Source organism: Azolla caroliniana, unplaced genomic scaffold, assembly GCF_043228905.1.
Source record: "Azolla caroliniana isolate FFs.n. ecotype wild unplaced genomic scaffold, voAzoCaro1.0.p SCAF_14, whole genome shotgun sequence".
NCBI lineage: Eukaryota > Viridiplantae > Streptophyta > Polypodiopsida > Salviniales > Salviniaceae > Azolla > Azolla caroliniana.
The window spans coordinates 19,506,318-19,530,306 of NW_028230449.1; the positions used below are offsets into that span (position 1 = coordinate 19,506,318).

At 35.8% G+C, this 23,989-nt stretch overlaps 4 protein-coding genes across 4 annotated transcripts; 2 read left to right on the forward strand and 2 right to left on the reverse strand.

Annotated features, from left to right (window-relative positions):
• Positions 1–1,799: 1,799 nt before the first annotated feature.
• On the forward strand, positions 1,800–7,482 carry LOC147855784 (large ribosomal subunit protein eL20z-like). The gene is made up of 4 exons (XM_087330161.1): positions 1,800–2,225; positions 4,501–4,594; positions 5,444–5,558; positions 7,219–7,482. Exons 1-4 carry the CDS (start codon positions 2,036–2,038, stop codon positions 7,270–7,272), a joined length of 453 nt encoding a protein of 150 aa, XP_087186287.1. The 5' UTR covers positions 1,800–2,035; the 3' UTR covers positions 7,273–7,482.
• Positions 7,483–8,719: 1,237 nt separating this feature from the next.
• On the reverse strand, positions 8,720–10,901 carry LOC147855785 (uncharacterized). The gene is made up of 3 exons (XM_087330160.1): positions 10,449–10,901; positions 10,281–10,372; positions 8,720–8,951 (listed from the first exon to the last, which is right to left on the reverse strand). The coding sequence occupies exons 1-3, from the start codon at positions 10,879–10,881 to the stop codon at positions 8,826–8,828; spliced, it is 651 nt and encodes a 216-aa protein (XP_087186286.1). The 5' UTR covers positions 10,882–10,901; the 3' UTR covers positions 8,720–8,825.
• Positions 10,902–14,016: 3,115 nt separating this feature from the next.
• LOC147855786 (uncharacterized) lies at positions 14,017–16,530 on the forward strand. The gene is made up of 3 exons (XM_087330162.1): positions 14,017–14,181; positions 15,861–16,017; positions 16,335–16,530. The coding sequence occupies exons 1-3, from the start codon at positions 14,179–14,181 to the stop codon at positions 16,379–16,381; spliced, it is 207 nt and encodes a 68-aa protein (XP_087186288.1). The 5' UTR covers positions 14,017–14,178; the 3' UTR covers positions 16,382–16,530.
• Positions 16,531–17,568: 1,038 nt separating this feature from the next.
• Positions 17,569–23,427, reverse strand: LOC147855787 (putative methyltransferase PMT21). Its single transcript, XM_087330159.1, has 9 exons — positions 23,305–23,427; positions 21,134–21,414; positions 20,893–21,041; positions 20,350–20,545; positions 19,811–20,021; positions 19,135–19,432; positions 18,438–18,812; positions 18,276–18,353; positions 17,569–17,910 (listed from the first exon to the last, which is right to left on the reverse strand). Exons 2-9 carry the CDS (start codon positions 21,389–21,391, stop codon positions 17,688–17,690), a joined length of 1,788 nt encoding a protein of 595 aa, XP_087186285.1. The 5' UTR covers positions 21,392–21,414; positions 23,305–23,427; the 3' UTR covers positions 17,569–17,687.
• Positions 23,428–23,989: the final 562 nt, after the last annotated feature.

The window sequence follows — 23,989 nt, forward strand, 5'->3', positions numbered from 1 at the left end:
TCTATCTATTTGTTTATGCGTCTATCTCTCCCTTGTGATCGACCAACAGGATATTGCGAGATTTTTGTCCGGATGCACAGAATGGGATGGATGCAGCAAACCACAATAGAAATGATCCCCTCCTCTCTCTCACTCTCATGACATTTCATGTGAATGCAATCAGAGACCATTGGTGATGATGTTATCACGTCAACTCCGAAGCAAATTGACCACACCACATGACATTATTAGAGTAGAGTTTACTTTACCCTCGATGTTAGTAGAAACACTTTTCCAACATGTAGTTTTTATTCATAGGATACATAGCCAACCACATTACAAGATATCTCGTCAAGCTTTTGAGGCATCTCGATCACTCTATGAGTCTAGAAACACTAGCTCTTGGTATAACATTGTGGTGAGTTGGCTTCTTGCAAACAACCTAGACATTAATAACCTACCTCCCCTTTGCTACAACCATGAGTACGATAAACCTTTAATCTATCATGAGGACCAAAATAAAGTAATAGGCCAAGAAATATGGCAAATTTACACTCGATATAAATGGATCACCCCACGAGAGTCACTCCCATCTAAAATGTTGTACTACAAGGAACACTTCATTCACTTCTCTAAGTTAGGTTTTATTACACGACCAAAATATCTAGACACATTCTTACCGAATGCACTAAGGGTTTTCATTGGACAACTTGGAATATCATCTCACCAACTTGAGATCGAAAATGGTCATACTAATGGAGTCCCTAGAGAGGAAAGGATATGTAGATTATGCCACATAGCAGTAGAGGATGAATACTACTTTACATGCAAGTGTCTAACTTACGCCGATATCAGGGCAAAATACCAAGACATTCTTGAACCCTTCCCCAGCCTCTCCACACTATTAGATACACGAGATATAAAGAAATTAGGCAGATATATCTAAGAGCTAAAACAATGTAGAGAGAATAAGCTACAAAATGTTGACAATGACCATTCTAATAGTCCCCAACATGTAACCAATGAAAAATTTTAGGGAGACGATGAATGTGGACACACTTGCACCACAGTTCGGCCTCTCCATTGCTAAAGCGGAGAACCAAAGAAGAGCCAAACGCGCTCGATATATCGGGCTTCAAAGCAACTCGGCGTGGTGTAGAAGCAATTAAGAAGATGAAGGGAACGTGAACTAAACCGCTCTAGAAACTATGGTTGGGGGGTATCAGTTACATTGGGACCATGGGCTACAACTGCATCGAAACCCTTTGACCCCCCCCTACTTCTTTCCGAAAGACTTGGATGGAGATGAAACTAGGCCTAGTAGAAACGCCATATCGTTTACAAAATACGTTACACCATAACACGTTCTGTATACATAGTTATACTAGAACTCTTTTAGCTTACCCTGCTTCTTTCCGAAAGACTTGGATGGAGATGAAATTAGGCCTAGTAGAAACGCTATATTGTTTACAGAATATGTTACACAATAACACGTTCTGTATACATAGTTATACTAGAACTCTTTTAGCTTACCCTGCTTCGTTCCGAAAGACTTGGATGGAGATGAAACTAGGCCTAGTAGAAACGCCATATCGTTTACAAAATACGTTACACCATAACACGTTCTGTATACTTATAAACTTATACTATAACTCTTTTTAGCTAAAGTTTTTGTTTTTATTTTGGATGAATGGGTAAATACCCCATCCCAATTCTGATTGTAAACCAATTTGTCTCATGGGCCAATTTTGGTCTTAGAAGACCTTAATATATCTTTCTCTCTTCTCACACTAGTACATATATACACACACTCAGATCTACGTACATCTTTGACCTCCGTCTGATCTGTCAAGTAGGGTTAGGGTTAGGGTTAGGGTCAAGGATAGGACTCTCTCTCTCTCTCTCTCTCTCTCTCTCTCTGTGTCAGATGAAGACAGTGCTTCTTCCTTCCTCTTGTTAGGTTTGGGTTTAGTGCTAGTCTCAGGTCTTTAGAGATTTCCCGCTCAGATCTGTATATTCCTTCTTCTTCTTTCCTTTCCTTAGGATTAAGATTTAAATGGCGAATCGACCCAAGGATTACCATTACCCTCCCGATGAAGAATCTGCTCCGCTGAATCAACAACCTTCTGCGCCTCCTTATTATGGCACGTTTCAGGGAAATGCGAATATTCCTTCTTCTCTCCCACCTGGTTTTCCTCAACCTGTTCATCCCAGCCAACAATATGCCTATCAGACGCCTGTACCTGGTAATTCCTTATTGAATTCTTTTGGATTGCTACCTTGAAAACGAATCAGTTCGACTGGAAGGATTTTTTATTGCTATGATCACATAGGAATTGACGTGAATGTGTTTTATTTAAAGGGTTTTCGACGAATCAATGTGGATGTGATTTATTGGAAATGTTTTGATTGTTCAGAATGCTGAGAACTTTTGATTGTTTGGATTACAAACGAATCGACACATTCTATTCTATTGAAAGGATTTTGAATTATTCAGAATACAAATGAGCTCATTCGATGTATTTTATTGGAAGGGTTTTGATAGTTTGATCTACTTAGGAATTTGTGCCAACGTATTTTATTTAGAATATTTTGATTTTTTTGGATTACAGATGAACTGATAGTCTAATATGTCAAGCATACATATCCAATAAATATTAATACACACCATCGAAATATATAGCAGAAAAATACAAAATAAAGCACATATGGTATTTTTAAATGAAATATGGAAAATAATTTTAATGAAACGCTGGAGATTTTGATGATCCCTCAGAGTGAATGGAAGGATAAGTAAAGCAATACAAATGCAGTTACATTTTTTTGAAGTTGCATTAGGTTTTCCTCAGTTTCCTCATTTCTCTATACATGACCGTCCATTAAGATGGTTTCAAACTGTTTTATTGAAAGAATTCTGCTTGTAAACTGAATAACAATTTTTCAGACTGTGGTAAAACCCGAATCTAACCATCAAGTTAGCTAAATTTCACCACCAGAGAAATTCTGATGTAAATGAACAAACATGTCCTTAAAATGTTTCACTCACTAAGACTTAATTCCACATCTAAGAAGTGAGAAGTACTTGAACGTAGAATTTGACACCCTATGGGCCTGAAAGATTTGGTTCCATTTCGATTAATTTTTTTATTGAATGGTTACTAGAAAGATAATAAAATAAGGTAATGCCCAAACCTTAGACGTATAGCCATCAGTTTAAGAACTTTAAAGAATTCTGTGGAGCAAGTAAAAATAAGATGAGAGAAGGAAAGGAAAAATTAAATATAATCAAATAATGTAATAAAAGAGAACAAAAATAACTCCTCCTGGTGACATTTTGATTCTAAAATAGATTGCCTATATTTCATATCTTATATTACTGATATGTTTCTAGAAGTTGTTTGATCCTATACTCTAGCACCTGATGCATCCATGTTTGTTTCTATTTATAGAGATCTATGCTTTAATTAATCCAAATTTGGTACTGCATTTTCTTGAAGACACAATTTGATTTGGGGCATTTTCCTTCTTTTTAAGACGACGCAATGGAATTCAATGAAGTAGTACATGTTTTATTTCGAAATGATGATTTTTGTTTGCATTGGATTTGTCTTATTCACCATCCATGCACTATTCTGCAGGTTTTTGATAGAAATTTGCATGTTTTTGTTTAAAAAGATGACTTTGATTCATACATTTTTGATAAGTTTCTCAAGGCCACATTAGAACGACACTGTTTTTCTTGCTGATCAATTGAGATGATACTGTGTATTTAATTCAAAGGATTTTGCGTATTTCAATAAATGTGAAATCACAAAACTACCACTGAAAGGTATTGAAGATTGAATCAAACATGAAATGGATGGATAGTTTACAATAGGTTAATGTGATTATAATGCATCGATTAAAATAAAACAAAACTTTAAAAGCATCAGTGTGAGAAATGAGGATGAAGCAAACATATTTGTGTGTGGATAAATCAAGACAGTCATCAAATCAATAGATGAACAAGACAAAAGAAAGAACGGTAAGGAAGCAAATGTACATCAACTTAAGAACAGATGAATTGATGCATAACATCTTACACCATATCATTTCAATGAACAATTGGAATCAATAGAAAATAGAAAATTCTGTCAAGCTACTGGAAGACAACTGATCCATTCTGATGAGGCATGGTTGATTCAAATTTTGTTTCAATCTCCTCATGTAACTTGGCTATGCTACTTTGTAGGCTATCAATCTGTTCTGATGCTTTAGGTTTGTAGTTTCACATTAGCTATTGTAGGTTATCAATCCATTCCGATGGTGTTATATGTTATCTCCAAAAAAAATGTTCTCTTCTAATACAGGCCTTGTAATTTCACACTAGCTATTGTAAGGCCATTTTATCCATTCTTGTGAGTTGTATAATGCTGTATTTTCTAATGGTTCAGTGTTTTATTCATTGCTGTATATGTTTCGCTTCAAAGTTTTGGTCCTTCCTAACGTAGCCATTGTCATTTTACGTCTATGTAATTGTAGGTTATCCGGTTGTTGAGGGAACACCTGTTCTGCTGGACAGAGATCCGAGGGAGGGAAGGCTTCCTTGCTGTGGGCTTGGTTTTGGCTGGTTTTTGTAAGTAATTTATGCTCGATGACCTTATTTCTGATGCAGGACCTTTATCAAGTTTTTTACCACCACTGTATTACAGTAGGACCACACAAATGATCATGCTCAATGATTATTTGTTGATTTCTGTTGTCTGGTTTTCGTAAGTAATTCATTTTACTCTATGATCTTTGATCATTATTCATGCTACAAAAAGATTATTGAGTTTTGACTAAATGATGAAATATTGTTTAGCAGCGTATGCATTTTCTCAATTAATTGGGCTTGCAACTTTTATCTACAACCACATGAATTGATGTCTCATTTTTATTTATTTTTAAGCATTTTTATTAGGTCAAGTCCCATCTTATGTGCCTGATGTAAATACATACAGAGAACAGTAGACTTGTTTAGTAACTATTACCATTTGAAGGTTTACCTCTGGCCTATTAGAACACTGTTTGCAAATAGTAAAAGATGAAAGAAAGATTAATTAAATGAGAATGTTTGGTTATTTGATTCATGAGTGACTTTTTTATTCCCTTATCTGCTCAAAAGTGAAAGTTTTATCAACGAGCAGACGTTTTATATGAATGGTGCATTGAGTGAAAAATTTGTTAACTACTGTCTTCTAGTGGCCTAAGATGAATTTAGAATGATCATCTTAGTGATTATCATATTTTACATCTCCATCTATAAATTTTTCTAGGTCTAGTATGACTATAAAAAAATCTCATTAAAACAGTCTTGATATTTTTACAAACGGTTTATCAGACATCAAAGTCACATTATTATGGTGACAAAATTATAAATGGAATTTATGAATATATGAGTGAACTCTCTCATATTATCTATTTGCTTGTTTCCTTCTGACAGGTTCATCATTGGATGGTTTTTAGCTTCGATTCCATGGTACATTGGAGCACTTATTCTTATATGCACTCGACCTGATCACAGAGAGCGTGTTGGCCTTACCTGTTGTACTATAGCGGTAAGAGAAGTCAAAAACTCCAAAAAACATGAATTTTCCGAGTGTTTGTTTTCGACCCCGAAAACAGCAATTGCATGCCCTATCATCTCCCTTTGTCTCTTTCTGGGGTTGATGAAGTACATATGGGCGAGTAAGTGAAAACTCAGGAACTTTTGAGGAAATAAAAGTAAACTCATGTGCAGTCAGATTGCTCCCCTTCCGTTAGTCTCTGAGAGTATGTCATAGAAAACATGTGCAATATGAAATAAGTGAATATGATAGTAAGTTTAGTCATAAGACTTCAAAAACTTCAAGTGATAATGATATTATTAAGAGTAGACTTAATTATTCGTAATGCTTACATTACTAGGTGGAAACCCACAAAATAACAAAGAAAAATGTGCAAATTGCTGAGTAGACACTAAAATGCTTGGAAGCACTCAAAAGTAAAGAATGCAAGTTTGAAGTGGGATGCCCTAAGTTGCAGACAATTGAATAGAGATTGTCTTGGGGATTGCTTGAAGAAGCTAACTTCCAGCAGTTGATTTTGACCAAAAACCTCATGACCACAAACCATCCAAATGGTCCAGAGTACCCAAAATATTGTCCATTCGTGGGAGTAAGCATTGCTGTTAGTCACTCAGAATATGTCTGGACATCCAAAAGTTTTTCCTAAACCTTGGCCTAGGAAATCTGGGTATAAGTGATGCACATTCTGTGTAAATGCTTGGGTCAGTGAGCAAGTCCTCATAAGTCTTACAATTTTTTTGATTCTCTGTCACATTAATGTGACGAGCTATCTTTCTCTTTTGAAGATTTAACCTTGAGGACTCACACCCAATAAGCATCTCCATAAGAATACCTTTGCTTAAGCAGAAGACCTGGCCTCCATATACCTATAAGCCTATTTTTCCATCAAAATTCTTGACAGCCTTATGATGAAAGGGTAACTAGTCCCTTTATATAGCTGAACACCCAAGGCTCCTAGATCACCATGTGTTCCCATGTGTCATAGGTCCTTAATAGGTTTGTCCTAATTCCTTGGATAACTAGTTTCTCAACTATCCTACTCTCAACCCATTAAAATTAGCTATAAAATTGGTTCGTAAGGTTATGCCTTTAACATGCAAAGAACAATGTGATGTATTGCCTACATCACGCAAAGAACTATGTGATGCATTGTTTCTTGATTGTAAATGGATCAATGGCTTAACCTTTTGTAACCTACAAGAAATAACAAGATTTGAATTTATTAGACAAATATATCTCCTCTATTTTTAATGAAAAAGTACTGTAACATAAGTACAAATTAAATTGTACTGCCAGAAATTTATAAAGTATGCCTTTAAAAGGTAACAAATCATCTACTTAGTTCTGATACTGATATTTTCTTGTTATATATCGATAAAAGAAGAAATCAGGCAAAAATTATAAATAAATACTCTAGTAAAATTTTCCAATTAGTTTTTGACATTCAAAATATTTTTTCTACAAGGGAATAAATCAAATAGATTGTGGTATATCTCACGTAATTCCTCTTATTAATTCATGCATGATGGAAAATTCCTGTTTATAATATATAATTTGAATTTATTTCAATTTTGATTCCCAGGCATCTGTATCATTGGTTGCAGTAATTATTTGTGGTACATAACAAGGTGATTTTGATTTTGATTCACAGGCCTTTCTATCATTGGTTGTGATTATTATTGGTGGTGCAACGGCAGATTCTTAAGCAAGAACACTATCATCTTACAATCAAATCATTTGTACACAAATATTCACGTTGGCAATATCTGAATTATATCATGGAAATACTATTATTTCTTGATTGATTGGATGTCTGAATTGATTTATGAATAGTAATATTTTTTGATTGAACAAGGTCATTGACTGATCATATGCCTGTTTTCACTAATAATAAAAATTTAACTTGGTGTTTTTGCCATTTTTGTTGGGACAAAATCTCTCTCCACATCAGGCCTTTAGTCAGCTCAAAATTGGTATGGAATTTTTGCATATAGACTTTTGTTTGATATATTGAAATTTGTTGAGGTTTGAAATAACTGTACAGAACTCTAACCTACCAGCAAGATTTTTTCATATAGCTTGAAGACATAGCTAGTCCTATATGATGACAATGACCAAATGTGATTGAATCGTTTGGATATACAAATGCATGGTGCACAGTCTTGTATATGCCACATTTTAATATATGAAAAGGTGTTGATTTAGAATATGAAACAAAATTTCCAGTATGAATGTTGTCGCCAGGTAGAATGTCCTTTTGTGAATGTTTCTTTCCAACACGTGGGAAGATGGGTGATCAAGATTCTCAGAAATCTCTTCTCATGGGTGGGGGAGCAAGCTCAATGTGTGCATCAAATGGGAAGTCTTGTAGATAGAGAAAAACATGTATGTTAGCAAAGAAGAACTTAGTTAGGAATGCCATATGTAATGTCCATAGGTATCAAGTTCCTTGTGGAAATTGTAGTTTCACCAGCATAATGTAATCAAGGTGCAAAGTTCCAGGGGGAGTCAAGGGGCATTTGAATATTTGTTTGCCCATTGATACAGGGATCAAAATCTGAAGTGGAAGTACTTGCTCTTGCACCCTTGAAGCCATACAACACCAAAGATAAATGTGTTTGCTGCTAAGTTTAGCTTTCATGCCATAGAAATCTTCCAACTCAAAAGGCAAACGTTTTTGTCTCAAGAACTCTTTAGTGGATAATTTCAATTCACTTTGTAATGAATTAATAACTTCACTATTCAATTTCATATCCTTCTATTTACAACACTTCAATTTTATCATATTCATGATATGAATAAAATTGCATGGCCAACTTAGTTTCTAAAATGCTACATTGTAACTCGCTCTTGTCTTTCTAACGAAGCTGTCAAATTCCTCTAGTTTTTTAGCATTTATATTTCTATACATAATGGTTGGGGGGATAACAACCATGAACTTGTGAATGCAATATCATAACTTGCCTTTTCTAACATTATGGTTAGATAAATTTACAAAAACATGTAGTTATTAGAAGAAAATCATGACTAATCATCTTAAAGGAAAGGTTGTCTGTATGCATTTCAAACTAAGCTTTTCAAAACAATATAGAAAATGGGGGGGGGGGGGGGGAGAGAGAGAGATAATAAATTTACACACATTAATCCATCTATATGTTGGAGCAACACATGTATGAATAAATTTAGTGTTATTAAATTCCACCATACGTTTACAAGCATTCTACATTGTTGGAATGTTAGAGAGAAGGCAATATCTGACTAGCTATCAGCACTGACTTCAAAAAAAGTTCCTCCAATAGGATAGTAAAGATCATATTCTCTGGCAAAGTCTCGGACACTAAAGTTTATTCGATTGGTAATAGTAGTAATGTTAACTCGAGATTCCTGCATCATGCATAACAATATTTTGTATGTTAGTGGAATTTATCATTGTGGTTTTTAGTTAATGAACTTCTTGCATGACATATTAACAAGAAAAAGAGATGTGGGATGTTAAATTACAAGAGATTCCCTTGCTTGTATATTGCTAAATCATGCATTCATAGATCTAAGAAGTGCTTGCCTTTCCATTAAAGCCTTAGTTCATCAATTAAGGCCCTTTTTACTCTAAAAGTACAATCATGTTAAAAGTGAGTCACTATGTACCAAGAAGGGCCTAACGTTTAAGAAGAATACTTTATGATTTTTGTTAAAGTGAGAGAGAGAGATAGTGTATGGGATGGAGAGTCATCTCCTAGATGAATATAATATTGAGTTTTTTATCCTAATTGCATTCTTTGATTATCACACCAATAATCCTGCTACAAAGAGATAGGTAGATGTATTACTTATGCATGAACCAAAAGTGGACAATAATGTGAACTAGTTGGGAACCATGAGTTTGAGACATTGATGTGGCATGGCTAAAGAGGACACACACACACACACACACACACACACACACACAAACACAAAGAGAGGGATACTTCAACCTATATGGAAAGAGATGTAAAAGCGATTGGTTCATAATTGAGACATGTGTGTTAATTGCTTGGAGACCACAAGATCGTGAGTTTGGTATACCACACGGATGCGGCATGTAGATTGGGAGAGGTGATATAGGTTGATAGAGACACCAAAGGAATCAAAGACACTTAAATATATGCACTTTATAGATTCAACTCCTAGGTGTAATAATGGACTGTATATATATATTATATATATATATCACAACTTTTTGGAAAGTAACTTTGGTAACAACATTAGTAAATTGATGAGTATACTTTTTGATATATTAGTCCATGTTGTTGAAGCTAATAACAACACTTTTTAATAGTTTGATTTTGGTCATTTGGCCATAATCCAGATTATTATGTCAACCGTTTGAAGACAATGGATGGAGGCCTAGGAAACAAGATGCCGCATGTAATTTTGGGAGAAATGGTATCTGGTATACACATTATTAGTTAGAGAAGGAGAGAAGCCAATGTGATCCATGTAGCTCAATAGTTTAGAGAGATCACAACTTCGATTACCCGATGTGGTTGTGAAAATTGTTAGGCAAGACCGCGAGAGTGAGAGGAATTCCAGACTCTCATGTGGCATCTAGTGCATATAGATAAGAAGTAATATACTGTGTCCTAATATAGAGCTAATTCTAACATTTTATATGTGAGATAATGTGTGTGTATGTGTGTGTGTGTGTGAGAGAGAGAGAGAGTGTGTGTGTGTGACCTGCTCGAAGACCAAGAAATAGTAGCGATGGGTCCCCTCTGAAGGGCCAGGTCCATCATATACCACATTCTCAACACCAGCCTCCCAAATTTCTGAAAAAACACTTCTCTTTCTCATTCATTTCATAACACATTCTCTCCATGTGAACAATAAATATATGGGCCAAACCTTGATCGTCCCCATCGGGCGAAGTTGGGGCCGGGATGTTGGAGACGATCCAATGCAAGATATTGCGGAGAGTGGGTGCCCAAGACGAGGGCGCGTCGGGATCGACCGACACAAGTGTGAAAAGCCTCCCGTCCCTTGTACTTCCCGGAGACACGCGCAATTCCACATGAGGCCTCGATTGCGTCTCGTTCTTTAGCAAGAGCTCCCCCAGCCCCACGGTCCTTGTAGTGTTGTTGTCTAGCTCGAAGGACAGCTCGACATCCACTCTTTGGGAGCTTGAGGCATATGAGTCCAACCAGTCGGGCACGACCGTAGCGGCCGCAAATTGGCTATCATCAAAGCCCGGGGTTACCATTGACACCATCGATGAGGCCGATGCCACCACTATCATGGCCGCCATCACCGATCCACAAAATGCCATAATTTGGGCCATTGCTCTCTCTCTCTCTCTCTCTCTCTCTCTCTCGGGGTTATAGATATATGTATTGCTCTACTACAGTCTACCACTCCCCCTAGCTCTTTATAAAGACCAATCTTACATGTCTTCCTTTTTCTCCTACTTTTTCTTTTCCCCCATTTCCCATTGTAACAATTATATTAAAAGGTAACAACATGAAAAGAATATATGGCATGGAGAACTACATGTAGAGTTTAATATGTGTGATTATCGAGAAGATGTTGTCTTCAAAAAATGCTTTATCCTAACATTTCCACCATCTCCGTTTTACCTCCTTTATTCTATAGATTCTAGACTATAACTAATTCTGCAACTTTTGAATTGCAATTTCACGCTACATTGCTTGCTAATTCTGGAGGGTTCTCAACATCCTACTTATATATGCATTTAAGTTATCTATGTTTACATGTGGTGGGTTTATCTTCCTTTTATTGTTATATCGCGAGCTTCCACACTTTTCCCATCTCATGATACATTAGCGTTGCAAAAAGGCCTCGTTCACATTGGAATTGAATCAACATGTCATGAAGCAAGTGTGTTCCATCTCATCTTCCAAACCATTTCTCCATGTCATGTATCCAACCACCACAAAAACTTTGCCTCAATGTGTTTTTTGGATCCTTTTATTTGTTTTCTTCCCATGCAATTTTAGGAAGTTGATGCGAGGAACTTTTTTTAACAAACCCTTCTGTGGCCATGATCTCAATGGGAAGTGATTCCGTCTCAAGTCGTAGGAAGGTGTATGGTTTTTTTTTTCTTGAATCTTTGTAAACATTTTTAGACATTTTCAAACTCATTAGAAGCAGACTTAGGAATGTTACCACCCCGTACTTCCACCCTATAAAGGAGCACCAATGTCATCAAATAGTCGAAAATGTATTTCTCAAGGACTCAACATTTAACTTCCCCATCATTGCCGATGTTCTCAAATGCATGATATGTTCACTTTCTTGCCACTACACAATGGGTAGCAATTCATTCTATATATGATTTGAGGGAACTTTAAGGCCAAGATATTTCAAGCTTTTCACAATTTAAAGTGGTTTATTTTGGCTTTTCACAAGCATTGTCTTTGTTTTTGAGTTATTGATACTCAAATTAGTATGCATGCAAAATTCTTCTAATGCCCTCATAAGCTTTTGTATATATCCTAAAGAATTTGCAAAAGCACCACATCATTTGAATACAATAAAAACATGATGACCGTATTCTCAACTACAACTTCTTGAAATCCATCTGGTATTAATTCGTCAATGCATAAACGTCTCTTTTAGAGAGATTGAGAACGAAAATTGTTTTGGATGTTTTTTGTGACTAAGATTTACAAGCATCGTGTCCTCAAAAGGAGTTTTCTTTATATCACCTACTCTTAAAATACCTTTAAGGGTTTGTCTTGCCATAAGACCCTCATTATTATAGTATGGATAATAAATGTTTTTTGTATCGTCATTTGTTTTTAATGCACACCACTTTTATAGAGAAAAAGAGAGAGATTGGTAGGTGTATTTTATTATTGTCCTCGAAGGACAAATATGACTTATGAGACTAAGTGAAATATTTTCGCATAGTGTTTGTGGAATTGGGTAGTGTCTCTTGATGGTGTATAGAATTTTCCACTAATGAGTTTTGCAATTGAGAGTGCACAATGTGACTACTTGAGGAATGTGTATAAGGAGTAGACTAGAATGAGAATGTGTGGACAACAAAATTGATGTGGTGGAAGATTGAGCATCCTATTAAAGCATGAAATTCAAAATCCAAGTCATTGTTGAACTTAAAGAATGCACCCATGACAAATCTTCTTGCATGTGCCCCAATGCCCCCTCTCACATTGGCAAGAATGTAATTGTTGGTTGTCCAAATGACTTTCATATACATAGGGTTTACAAATGACTTACATATTTGTAAACCCTATGTATAAAAGGGTTTACAAATTATGTAGTCTAAGATCTTTTGATTTATGTTGCCAAACTTGTTGCGATTTTATATATTTTCATAGCCACAAATTTTCATATATTTATATTTGTGATTTATTTCTATAAATCTAGCTTGAAATCATAGGTTATTTTTGGTTGAGGAAAGAAACAACGAGGGAAAAGGGCGATGACAAATTTCCTTCTTGTTGGTGAGCTAAATCCCACAGGCTCAACATTAAAGTCGTCTTGGCATGACTCTCGTAAGCTAAAACACTTGTTTTCCCATAGAACTTGTAGATTTTTTTTCCACGCAATGTTCAATTATGATCCCATGCACATGTTCCTCATGCATCTCATTGTTAAAGTTATTAGGTTGTTATACTACAAGTTTGGGCATAAAGTAGAGCATTTTGGGCCCTCTTTTATTGTGCTTTCACTCTTAGGACTTGTAGTATGTCAAGTAGTCGTATAACATCAAGTGCTATAAAGGTCCTCATTATTGAGTTAGTAGGGCCATTAAACGACTTTTGTGTTGTTGTGTGTTGTTTTAACACACACACACACACATGTTCCTTTCTAAGAAACATAGTGGTTTTTATATGTTGTTGTTTCAGTGTATATAGATATGTATGAATTTCATACATAAGTATATGTTGCTTTTGATGAAGCATGATAACTAAATGTGCGAGACTCATAAGTCCAATTCATGGTTTTCTTGTCGAACTATACATTCGAGTTGTAGAGAATCAAGGAACCTGATGTTACAATACAAGGCTATATACATATAACTTATAAGTAAGCAAAGCAAAGATATGTGAGAAGCATGTCACGAGGATTGCCAGAATCTGTAAGTTTGAGTCATGTCCATTTGCGTTGCGAAATGAGGAATACGTAAGGTTCTCAAGTGGCAGTTGGCCGTTTGCTGCTCAGGCAAGACTTGAAACCACGACCTTCGGGTTCGGAATAGGGGAGACGAGGTTTTTTTGGGCGAGACAAATGGACATGGACGGACACATGAGACCTTACGGACTAATGGAGCCAAAAAAAAAACAAATAAAAAAGATCAAACCTTCAAAAAACGAGCCTCTGTCCTATGGAAGTTTCTGGAATCTCGCCACGTCACGGACGGACATACTGGTGCCAATGTGAACACGAACCCATCGACTCAAACGCGTTTTTTCTCTCTATTCTTTCATTAGTCTCGCAGAAGCAGCAGCAGCAAAAGAAGAAGAAGAAGAAGAAGAAGAAGAAGACACAGAAGAAGCTTTCTTTGTCAGCGCGGAAGAATTGGAGAATCTCCTGCTTTACATCTTCGATCTGTTCAATCATATCTTCGATCTGTTCAATACTAGTAGCTATGGTATGTGTTACTCGGATCCCCTCGTGCTTCTTCTTCTTTGCTTTCTTTACGGTTTTCGGTCAATTTGATTCGCCGTCGATCTCTTTATCATCTATATGTCTCCTTTAGTTGATAATGTGTTAAACTGCATTTGATCTGTGAATACGAGTATGCAATGTCTGAAGAGACGCTCTCATCTACCTGACGATTTTGTGACTATAGGCTAAATTTTTGAATTTAGATTTATCAAGTGAGTTGAACTGCTTTTCTTTCTCTCATTGAAACTTGGAAGGCATAAATTATGTTATTACACTGATACGTTAAATCATTTTCATGGAAAGCACCATTTGAAACTGCAGTGATTTTTTTTCCATCTATGTGGATATTTCTGTAGTGCGTTTTTCTTTCTACTTGTAGGATAAACCTAGGATTTTCTTGATCTAGAACATAATTTATGATTAAGGTCAGATCTCTTTTTTCCTTAAATATCTGAATATTTATGGCCTACTTTCCTGTTCGAACTGTAATGAAAGGATAATTGTGACAAACAGTTCTGATCTGTAAACGTTGCCTCCCCAAAGATACATTGCAATCTGCTGAACAGGCTTGATCTCCTTATGTAAGCTGCGTATGCTTTTTTTTTGCACAAATATTGAGACGTTTACAGTGTAGTTCCTTTGTCAATCTGTTATAAAAGGTTAATTGTTACGAAATATTCTGAAATGGATCATCAAACACAATCAGTAGAAAAAGTTCAATGTCCTTTTGTTTGCTGTGATCTCATTTCGAATCCCCGAGTATTAAAACAAATCTAGGGGCAAAACTCCAAAATAAAGCACAAGTGTAGGGGGAAATCTAGGAGTTTTTCTTTATTTCCTTTTATGCCCTCAAGTCTTCATTGCTACCGAAAATTCCCTTCACAAACACCTTTTTTTCTCAACTGGATGTAATATTTGAGCAAGTATATGGTTAGTATCGTACGTTTTTCTCACTCCCACTGGTGGATTGACGAAGGGCATTGAGGAAACAAGAAAATAAAGCAGAACTTTGCCTGTGTAACATCCTCTTTTCTCATTTCTAGTTTAGATTAGGATCTACAGCTGTAAAGAATGAAATTGTCTCTCCATGAGATTTCTTGAAGTGAAATCTAGCAATTTGAGTAATCCAGAACATGTGAATATAGTTAACAAAACATTATTTATTTACGCATGGAAATGTTTTGATCAACCTTTCTTAGGTCATCTGCTGTCTTCTTAATCATCCAATGCATTATTAAATTTGTGGATCTATCATCTATTATGACTTTCTGATGCATTAGTAATCATGTAGATCTGTTGTTTCTTCATACTGGAATGTGATCAATTCGTTTGCCATGGGTGTCACTTAAGACAATAATGAATCATATGCTTGCTTATTAAGATGTAGGCAAAAACTCTGAAATACCTTCCTGAGATTTTATTTATTGCCTCTCTTAAATTTTCTCTAAAATGCTCAGTTCTTATAAATTCCCCAAATACCCCTTGCTTAAAAAACTGCATACTGTATTTACCCAATTGTCAGATTACCTTATCGCTCTAGTATTTCTAGTAAGTTTTTGTTATTTGCTTGAATGCCCCTTGTGTCAAAAAAAAATGAAAGGGTTTGTTAACCTAGTTACTGATGCTGGTATTTTTTGGGTTTGTTGTGTGTTGTAACAATAGACAACATCAAAACGCTTAGCTGATCGCAAAAGCGCGAAATTCCAGAAGAACATCCTCAAGAGAGGTGCAGTACCAGAAACAAGCATCAAGAAAGGCAGCAGCTATCCTGTAGGGCCTATGGTCTTGGGCTTATTTATTTTTGTTGTCATAGGCTCAGGTAAAAGGAAAATTCCCTTTTTGCAGTATTTTTATATTTTCCTGACGATTTGTGAAAATGCCCCAGAGTTGTTTTTCTCAAGAGTGCCTCAGAGTTTGCATTATTTGTGAAAATGCCCCTGATCATTTCCAGAAAGTGACCAAATAATTGCTATAATATAATGTATAATTGTGTGGGCGGAGATTGAGCAGAAGCATTTTTCCAAACAATGAAAACTTAGGGGCATTTAAGAAAATAAAGACAAACTTGGGGCTAGTTTGGAAATTGTGCTTATCTTCAGTTTAAAGACTTACACTCCAATTGTTTTTTGTCATCAGCGATTCTCCAGATAATTAGAACTGCGAGCAGCGGCGGGCTTGCGTGAACGTTAATACTTATCCTAGTAGGATGTAATGTAAAAACGCTAGTCCTTGGATCTTCATAGGATTAAATATTAAAGCTAGCCTGCAACAAGGGCTTGTGAGTTTTATACTGTGAAATGGCATCCCTTTAATAAAACATTTTATTATTATATTATGTCATTGTCTTTTTCTCCTATTGTGCATATTGTATAGATTCACGAATAGTTTGATATATAAATCACATCTTTTTAGCTTACATATGCTTCCGAAATAAAAAATTATTTCAGCAGGAATGTTATGTGTCTAATTTATCTCTGGAGTAAAAAGTGTAAACTGGAATAGATCACAGCGGTCTTTTGCTTGGTTGATAATCTTTTGATTGAACCTTCCTGAATCTATTTTTAATTGCTAAATTTTTGTTATTGATGCCAACATGGTCGAATGGACTATATACAATGTAGTAATATATTTCTCAGAAGGTGTAGTAATACATCTGCTATTATGTGGTCAGTTAACATGGATTGATGCGAAATTTTGGAGAATTATGAATACGAGCCAAAACCGGAAAAGTAAATATAAACCACATTTTATACACAATTAATGACACTGGCCTGCACTATGGAAGAGCACATTGTGATTATCGATGTAAAGTAATTATATATATAGGTCAGAAACAATTTGGTGAGAGACTATTGAAATGATAGAATGGCAATTTAATGGCATGTGTATTTTACAACTAAACGTCGGCATTTAAAGTTATAACTTACAATTGACTGTAGCATTGACTGATGAAAATTGCAGTAAAATACTCCACCATGATTTAAAATGAGATAAAAGGTGTAGTACTAAGTAAAAGGTATATGACAGAATTTCGATATCCAACGAGTGTTGAAACACATGCTCAAGCCTCAAGTATATTTATTGTCTGACGACTTGAAGACTCAAAATTGGTGAGCTCATTAAATCTCAATTATTGATGAGCTCATGTGAATCTGCATCCTACAAAATAATTATGGGTAGATAGATTTCTGTACTTAAAAAGAGGTATACAAGTGAATAAATAAGAGGTTGAAGAAAATATACAGAGTAGCAAACACACATTCTCTCTCTCATATGCACACTCTGACTTGACTTGAGCTCCAGATACATTTATCCCAAGAACAAATATTTTTCTTCGTGAAACAACGTTTATCGATGCATGCAAAATCTCTTGCAATATAAAATTTATGGTAATGAATTAATGAAATAAACCCGAGTGCTAAGGACCTCGGAATTGATTGATTTACTACATTTGAGAATTATCTTCAGTTGAGATTTGAGCTACTACATTTAAGAATTGTCATCAATTGACCTCCAGAAAGTTTTCTGGCAAATAAGAAGTAGCTGTTTGTCATCTTCTTGTTTCTCAGTAGAGTATTTCTTGCATTGCCATCGCATAGCTTCTCCTAGAGCATCAGCATTAGCAACATAATTGGGTGCATCACGTATGATCACATATCCTTCAGGTCTCAATATGCGATCCATTTCCAAGAGTACAAACTTCATCTCACACCTGTTTGAACAGAGAACTAAATTAAAGTACATATACTCATCTCTCTCTCTCTCTCTCTGTCTCTCTCTCTGAACTTCCCCTTTTCATCCATGCACTAAGGAATCGTGCTAATTGTACTAATTTATTAAATGAAATTGTGGAATGGAGAGGTTGATATGCATCTGTGAAGTTAAATTCTCCCTCAGTTCTCATGAGTTTGAACTCTCTCTCTCTCTCTCTCTGAACTTCCCCTTTTCACCCATGCACTAAGGAATAGCACTAATTGTACTAATTTATTAAATGAAATTGTGGAATGTAGGGGTTGATATGCATCTGTGAAGTTACACTTCTCCCTCAGTTCTCATGAGTTTGAAAATATCTTTTACCTGTGACCCTCCGAAGTGAATAGACCATCCAGATGAAGCAGGTCATAAGTTCTGGGATATGTAGAAAAGGCTTCACACCTAGAAAAACAGAAAATTATGTTGTAAGTCAATAAATTTGCTTCACATTGACATACATTCATGAGCAAATTAAATATAACAAACCAGTCATGTACTGTCCCAATCAACCCTCGATCATAAATAGTGCCAAGTGAATTAGCAGCATATGCAGATACAATATTCATAACCCAAACAGGACTATCAATCAATGCTGCTGCAAAGCCACCATACTTAGTGTTCATATCCATCACATTCCTTATTTTGCTTGTGTCTAGGTCAGGGAGCACCGTTTTGTAATACTTTAGAATATCTATCCACACCCTTGTATCCATCCTAAATCCACCTTCACTACCTCCAGAAAACAAACGAGATCTTTCTGGAGCCTCCTTTAACCTAGCAGGCCATTTTGGTGTCTCTCCTACACCAAGACGTTGAAATCGAAAGCTGGTTTTCACAATACACGGACGCATTGGTACATACCTGAAAACCATAAACATTATGCTTAGTTTAGATAACTCCTAGTGCCTTTTAGAGTTGGTTTAGATAGATAAATATTATTTAGCATTGGTTTAGATAGATAAAGATTTTTTAGCACTGGTTTAAATAGATAAAGATGATTTCATTGTTGATTCTATGTAACCTATCTGCTTTATCTTCATTATCAGACATTGTATGTTACCCACATTGAATCATCTTATTGGTAAATGCCTTACACTAGTATTGCCTGTCTAAGAACCAAATATATAAATTATAGTTTGGGAAGCATTTTACAGCATCTATAAAGCTAAGTTACAAAGATTACCATGATGCATCTGGGTCAATACTATCATCACAAAGAGGTGGCACTGAGTCTTCTGCGCGCTCTTTGAAGCAACTATCATCCAGAGGTTTCTGCCACACAGCAATGTCACCTTTGGTCGCATACTTTTTGTAGCACATTCGATCTAGCAGATCTTGAAGTTTATCCAAATCACTTCTCTGCTTTTCCTCGGTAGACTCCCAACCTCTCCAATTCACCTCGTAATTCACTGGTGGCCCTGAGAGAACCCAGAAACCACCTGGCCGGAGAACCCGATCAACCTCCAGAAGATTGACTCCACCTATTTACAGAAATAAGCAATGATTTCTCTCTCAACAATACAAGTCAAATCAAGGGAATGTTTATATTAGTATGCCTTAATTTCCAAAACATTCCCAATGTATCCTTCAATATTTTTCAAAATGTGATAAATAAGCCTAATATCTCGAACATCTTAAAGATTGCTCATTACAAATTGCTTCCTCTAATTTTCTCTCTATACACAGACCTAAATGATTTCAAAATTTGAGTACATAGAGAATTGTGGGAAAAGTGGCTATAACTCTGGTAAATTTCCCTAAAATCAACCAGTTATAATTTATTCTATGCAAGATTATACTTCAATCCTTCCATTAACGAGGCATAAAACAGTGGGATTCATAAATTGTATCACTCTCACCATGGTCAGTCCACGGAATCAAACAGCGGGAACAGTGAGCCATATCGAATGCATTTGCAGGGTAAGGTAGCCTCTGGGTCGATATGATTCCAAGCATGGCAGGTATTCCTCTCTCAAGGGCAAACTGTACTTGAGCTTCATGGTTGTCGCGAGGTGCTAATGACATGGTTAATATACCACGATGTAGTAGATATCCACCCCAGCTAGCCACCTGAAGATGAACATAGTGTGAAACATGAAAATGACAGCATTATATGTCTTTATCAAGCTTTAATTATGCAGTGTTTTAAGAGCGAATTCCAAAATATCCCTATGTTTTTCTTTGTTCCACCAAATACCCTAGTCAACCCCTCAAAGAAAGTAAAAGAGGATGATATGATCAAATAATTGATAAAAAAAAGACAATTGAATTGACCAAATAAATGCTCAAGTTGCATATATAAGTGCTAAAATTTGGGTTGACTAAGGGTATTCGAGAAAGAAAACCTCAGGGATATTACAGAGTTCTTCCTTATATAGTTAGTATGTAAGAAACCAACCCCGCAGCCTGTATCAAGTGCTGTCCTGATACTTCCATCTTTCATTGCTGGGATAAGTTCTTGCATCTGATCCAAGTAATCATCAACACCATTGGGAAACATTGTACCTCCACCAGGAAAGATGAACTTCTCGCCCTTCTTCTGCATCCATCTTTGATTCGCCTTTGCAGTGTTAATCCAATCATACGGCACATTTCTGTTCACCCATTATCAATTTTATCAGCAAGAATTGATAAGAAAACTCTTTATAAATCAACTAAATGCAGAAATTGTAGTCACAACAACTACATTCAAATTTCTGTTAACAAATGTTCCAAAAATGTGAAACACCAATCTCACTTCCTAAGTACATTAAAAATAAGGCCATTTGGAGGACAATGATAAAACATGGGAGAGGCAATTGGAGAGAAATATAAAAAAGCCGAGGGGGATTTCAGATTTATTTCCTTAAAAACCAAAGAAACAATTCTCCAAACTCTACAGCTGGAGAAAAGATGAATGTGCAGCCTACATAAGATACTGAAAGAATCCACAGGTACTAACCTATACCAACATTCATCCCTACTACGAGGCCAACGAATTGGTATCTTGTAGCCTTCTGGCGGTGGAATCAAACAGTCCAGCCTTTCAGAGAGGGATGGACAATGGCGTTCTCTGAATGCCATCCGATATTTGTCATATTTGCGCCATCTCTAAAATAAGCAGTACAAAGGAAGTTAGAGAAATCACAAGAATTTTATAGGAATGATGTCATACTATATCAAGTTAAAGGAAAGATTTGTACGTTTGGGTCTGTACAAGGGGTTAGATCTTGTAAAGTGATGTTGCATTCTTGGAAGCTACTAGGTTTAACTTGAGGTTGACAATTCTTATTGACTGCAACCTTATCGTACTGGTCAACCGTTGATATATCCTTTTCAGCAGAAAACAGTCCCCCAAGGTAAAACGCAAACGCACATAAAGACAGTAAAATAAGAGCTGGAGGAAGATGCTTTGACATTTTTTCTGATGGTGCATGGTCTTTCACATCTCGTTCTTTCATCCCTATGAAGTCTAGACAGAGACCTGTGAAGAAACAATTTTACAAAATCTTGAGAATTTTGGTATCTCCTTATTTACAAGCGTACATAGGATAACAATAATCTTCTCGATCATATGAATTAGTTGAACCCATTTTAAGTCTAAATCCAATTTTTATGGTTAGACATTATCCAGATCTAGAGAAATAAAGGATTTTTTCTAGAAGGCACTGTACAAATCATATGCATTTTAAGCGCTGAAGGAACCTGTTATTCCTAAATCCAATTTGATCTGATGTAAAACATCACTTCCGTTATTCAGAAAATAAAAGATTTCCAAAATGTCAATCACGCATGAGTTCACATATAAAATTTAAATAAAGATGGCTCGTAATAGGATGCCATTTATACGATATAGATAGTCAAATCAATGAAAATGCAAGCAAAGTATGACTACTTCCATGACTTCTCGACACTAAACAGATAAGCTACGACTTTAAAGTGTATTTCACGATTCAAGTAAGTAAAGGAAATCTGGTCGAGCCTAAATGACAAGCTGTGATCCTTCATCATTTTCTTGAGAGCGGGAAACAGAAGAATAAATGGGAATTTTGAACCATGTATAAGACACGGTTTGCCACATTCTTCAAACAGATCTACAGTAGAGATGCAGAAACTGTTATTCAAATCTGAAACTGTTATTCAAATCTAAAACAGATAAAAAGAAGAGAAAAATAAACTGTTTATGACACATTGATAACAAAAAAAAGCTTTACAAATTTCATTTCTTCAAGTGAATCACACAATCAGGAAAAATGCGTCTAACATTAACGTCTTACTTCTTCAACTTCAGCAAACAAAACAGGTCAAATTTTCAAGTGTATTTCATGATCTAAGGAAAAAATTCACGAATTGAGATTTCTCGTTTTCACTACAGACTGGATGCTGCATTCATCAAAACAGAAGAAATTATCGATATATAAGATATCGTTTGTTGCATTCATCCAAATAAAAGAAAAGCACTAGTTCATAAGTATCCATAGTATCCATGAAAGCCGATTCGTACAGAGATGCCTCAACTTTATTCCTGGCATTTTCTCGAAACAGGTAGCAAGGTAGTAAAACAAGAGAGAAGAACATATGGATTGAAATTAAGTAGATGAACAACGTAGATTGTGACACTCGACCAAACAAATCTGTTCATACACGATACCTCAATTTTCTGTCTCTATCATACGCTTAAGCGATAGCAATTTAAGTAGAAACACACAATATAAGAAAACAAGTCCCTACAAGACAGAGGTTGTTCATACAGAAAAAACAAAAAAATCAAAGAAAAAGAATGAAAGAAATAACAGTGAAAGAAAATCAGCAATATCTACGATACATAGTTAACAGAAGGCAGATCTACGGTAAAAACAAATGCAGTAACTTGTTACTTAAGAGATCACAGCAGGAAGGAGGTTATAATTTTCCAGTGTATATTATGATCCTGGGAGTCCATGCATCTACTTTTGTCTGGTTTCTCTAGTTTTCCTCTAACTCCAAAATATTTAGCCATGCTTAACCTTGGCTAATTTGAGAAATGAATGAAATAATAGTATTAAATCTGGCAATTGAAGTAAATTCTGAGAAAAAGAAACTGAAATGGCCACGAAGAGATGTGAAACGAAGAGCAACAGATGAAAAGGAGTGAAAATGAGAACCAATTTAATTGATTGACGGATAAGAAGAGAGCATTTCTTGTCGAGCAATGGAAGCACGACATATGTCAAAAACTCTAAAAGAAGAAGAAAGGGAGTGCAAGAAGCTTATGAGAAAATAAAACCAATAAGACCGTGAAGATTCGCTCAGGAAATATCGAAACGAGGAGAGCATGGAATAGTGAGCAAGGAGAGAAAAAGAAGGAATAAGGACGGACGGATTGAATGAATACCGCTGGATAGTATATGTTGAGAAGGAGCTCCAATGGAAGCTCGGGATCTCTCGGAAACTCCGAATGGAAGATGGAGAAGACGATGAAGAAGAAGAAGAAGAAGCGATGGAATGGAATGGAACCTTAGAAGAGCAAGAACATTAGAACAGATACAAAAGCACGGAGGAATGGAAGAAGAGTAGTCACCTGAGCTTTAATGGAAACCTCGAGACAGACAGAAAGAGAGAGATCTGAGAAGCGAAGAAGAAGAAGAAGGAGGCGATCGGATTCCTGACTCCTTCGAATGCAGTCCAGCGAGAAATACACGAATTTATTTATTTTTCCTTCTTTTTTTTCTCTGATATTTGTGTTTTTTTTTTTCTCCCACCTTTCTTCTATTTCCTATATTTGTTTTTTTCATTCCACTTATTTATTTATTCATTCATTTACTGTTTGTTTTACATACATATGTACATATTTCCTCCTTATTAATTGTTTATTTTCATATTTATTGTTCATTTTCTTATTTATTCTTTATTTCCTCCTTATTTATTCTTTATTTGCTTTTTTATTTTATTTGTTTGTTTTCACGCCTAATTTCTTGTGTATGGCATGGTTTTTTGTCGGCGCCCAAGTGTGAAACCGCCCAAAACACTCTGAGGAGCCTGGAGAAAGAAGAAGAAGAAGAAGAAGAAGAAGAGGGAAT

Coding starts and splice junctions, on each gene's coding strand:
- LOC147855784 (XM_087330161.1), top strand. CDS start 2,036: ATGGCGAATCGACCCAAGGATTACCATTACCCTCCCGATGAAGAATCT. Junction 2,226..4,500: donor CTATCAGACGCCTGTACCTG/GTAATTCCTTAT, acceptor ATGTAATTGTAG/GTTATCCGGTTGTTGAGGGA. Junction 4,595..5,443: donor CTTGGTTTTGGCTGGTTTTT/GTAAGTAATTTA, acceptor TCCTTCTGACAG/GTTCATCATTGGATGGTTTT.
- LOC147855785 (XM_087330160.1), bottom strand. CDS start 10,881: ATGGCCCAAATTATGGCATTTTGTGGATCGGTGATGGCGGCCATGATA. Junction 10,373..10,448: donor GCCCGATGGGGACGATCAAG/GTTTGGCCCATA, acceptor GTGTTTTTTCAG/AAATTTGGGAGGCTGGTGTT. Junction 8,952..10,280: donor ATTTCTTGGTCTTCGAGCAG/GTCACACACACA, acceptor TGCATGATGCAG/GAATCTCGAGTTAACATTAC.
- LOC147855786 (XM_087330162.1), top strand. Junction 16,018..16,334: donor TTTTGTTGTCATAGGCTCAG/GTAAAAGGAAAA, acceptor TTTTGTCATCAG/CGATTCTCCAGATAATTAGA.
- LOC147855787 (XM_087330159.1), bottom strand. CDS start 21,391: ATGAAAGAACGAGATGTGAAAGACCATGCACCATCAGAAAAAATGTCA. Junction 20,546..20,892: donor AGGGATGAATGTTGGTATAG/GTTAGTACCTGT, acceptor ATGGGTGAACAG/AAATGTGCCGTATGATTGGA. Junction 20,022..20,349: donor CACTTGATACAGGCTGCGGG/GTTGGTTTCTTA, acceptor GTTCATCTTCAG/GTGGCTAGCTGGGGTGGATA.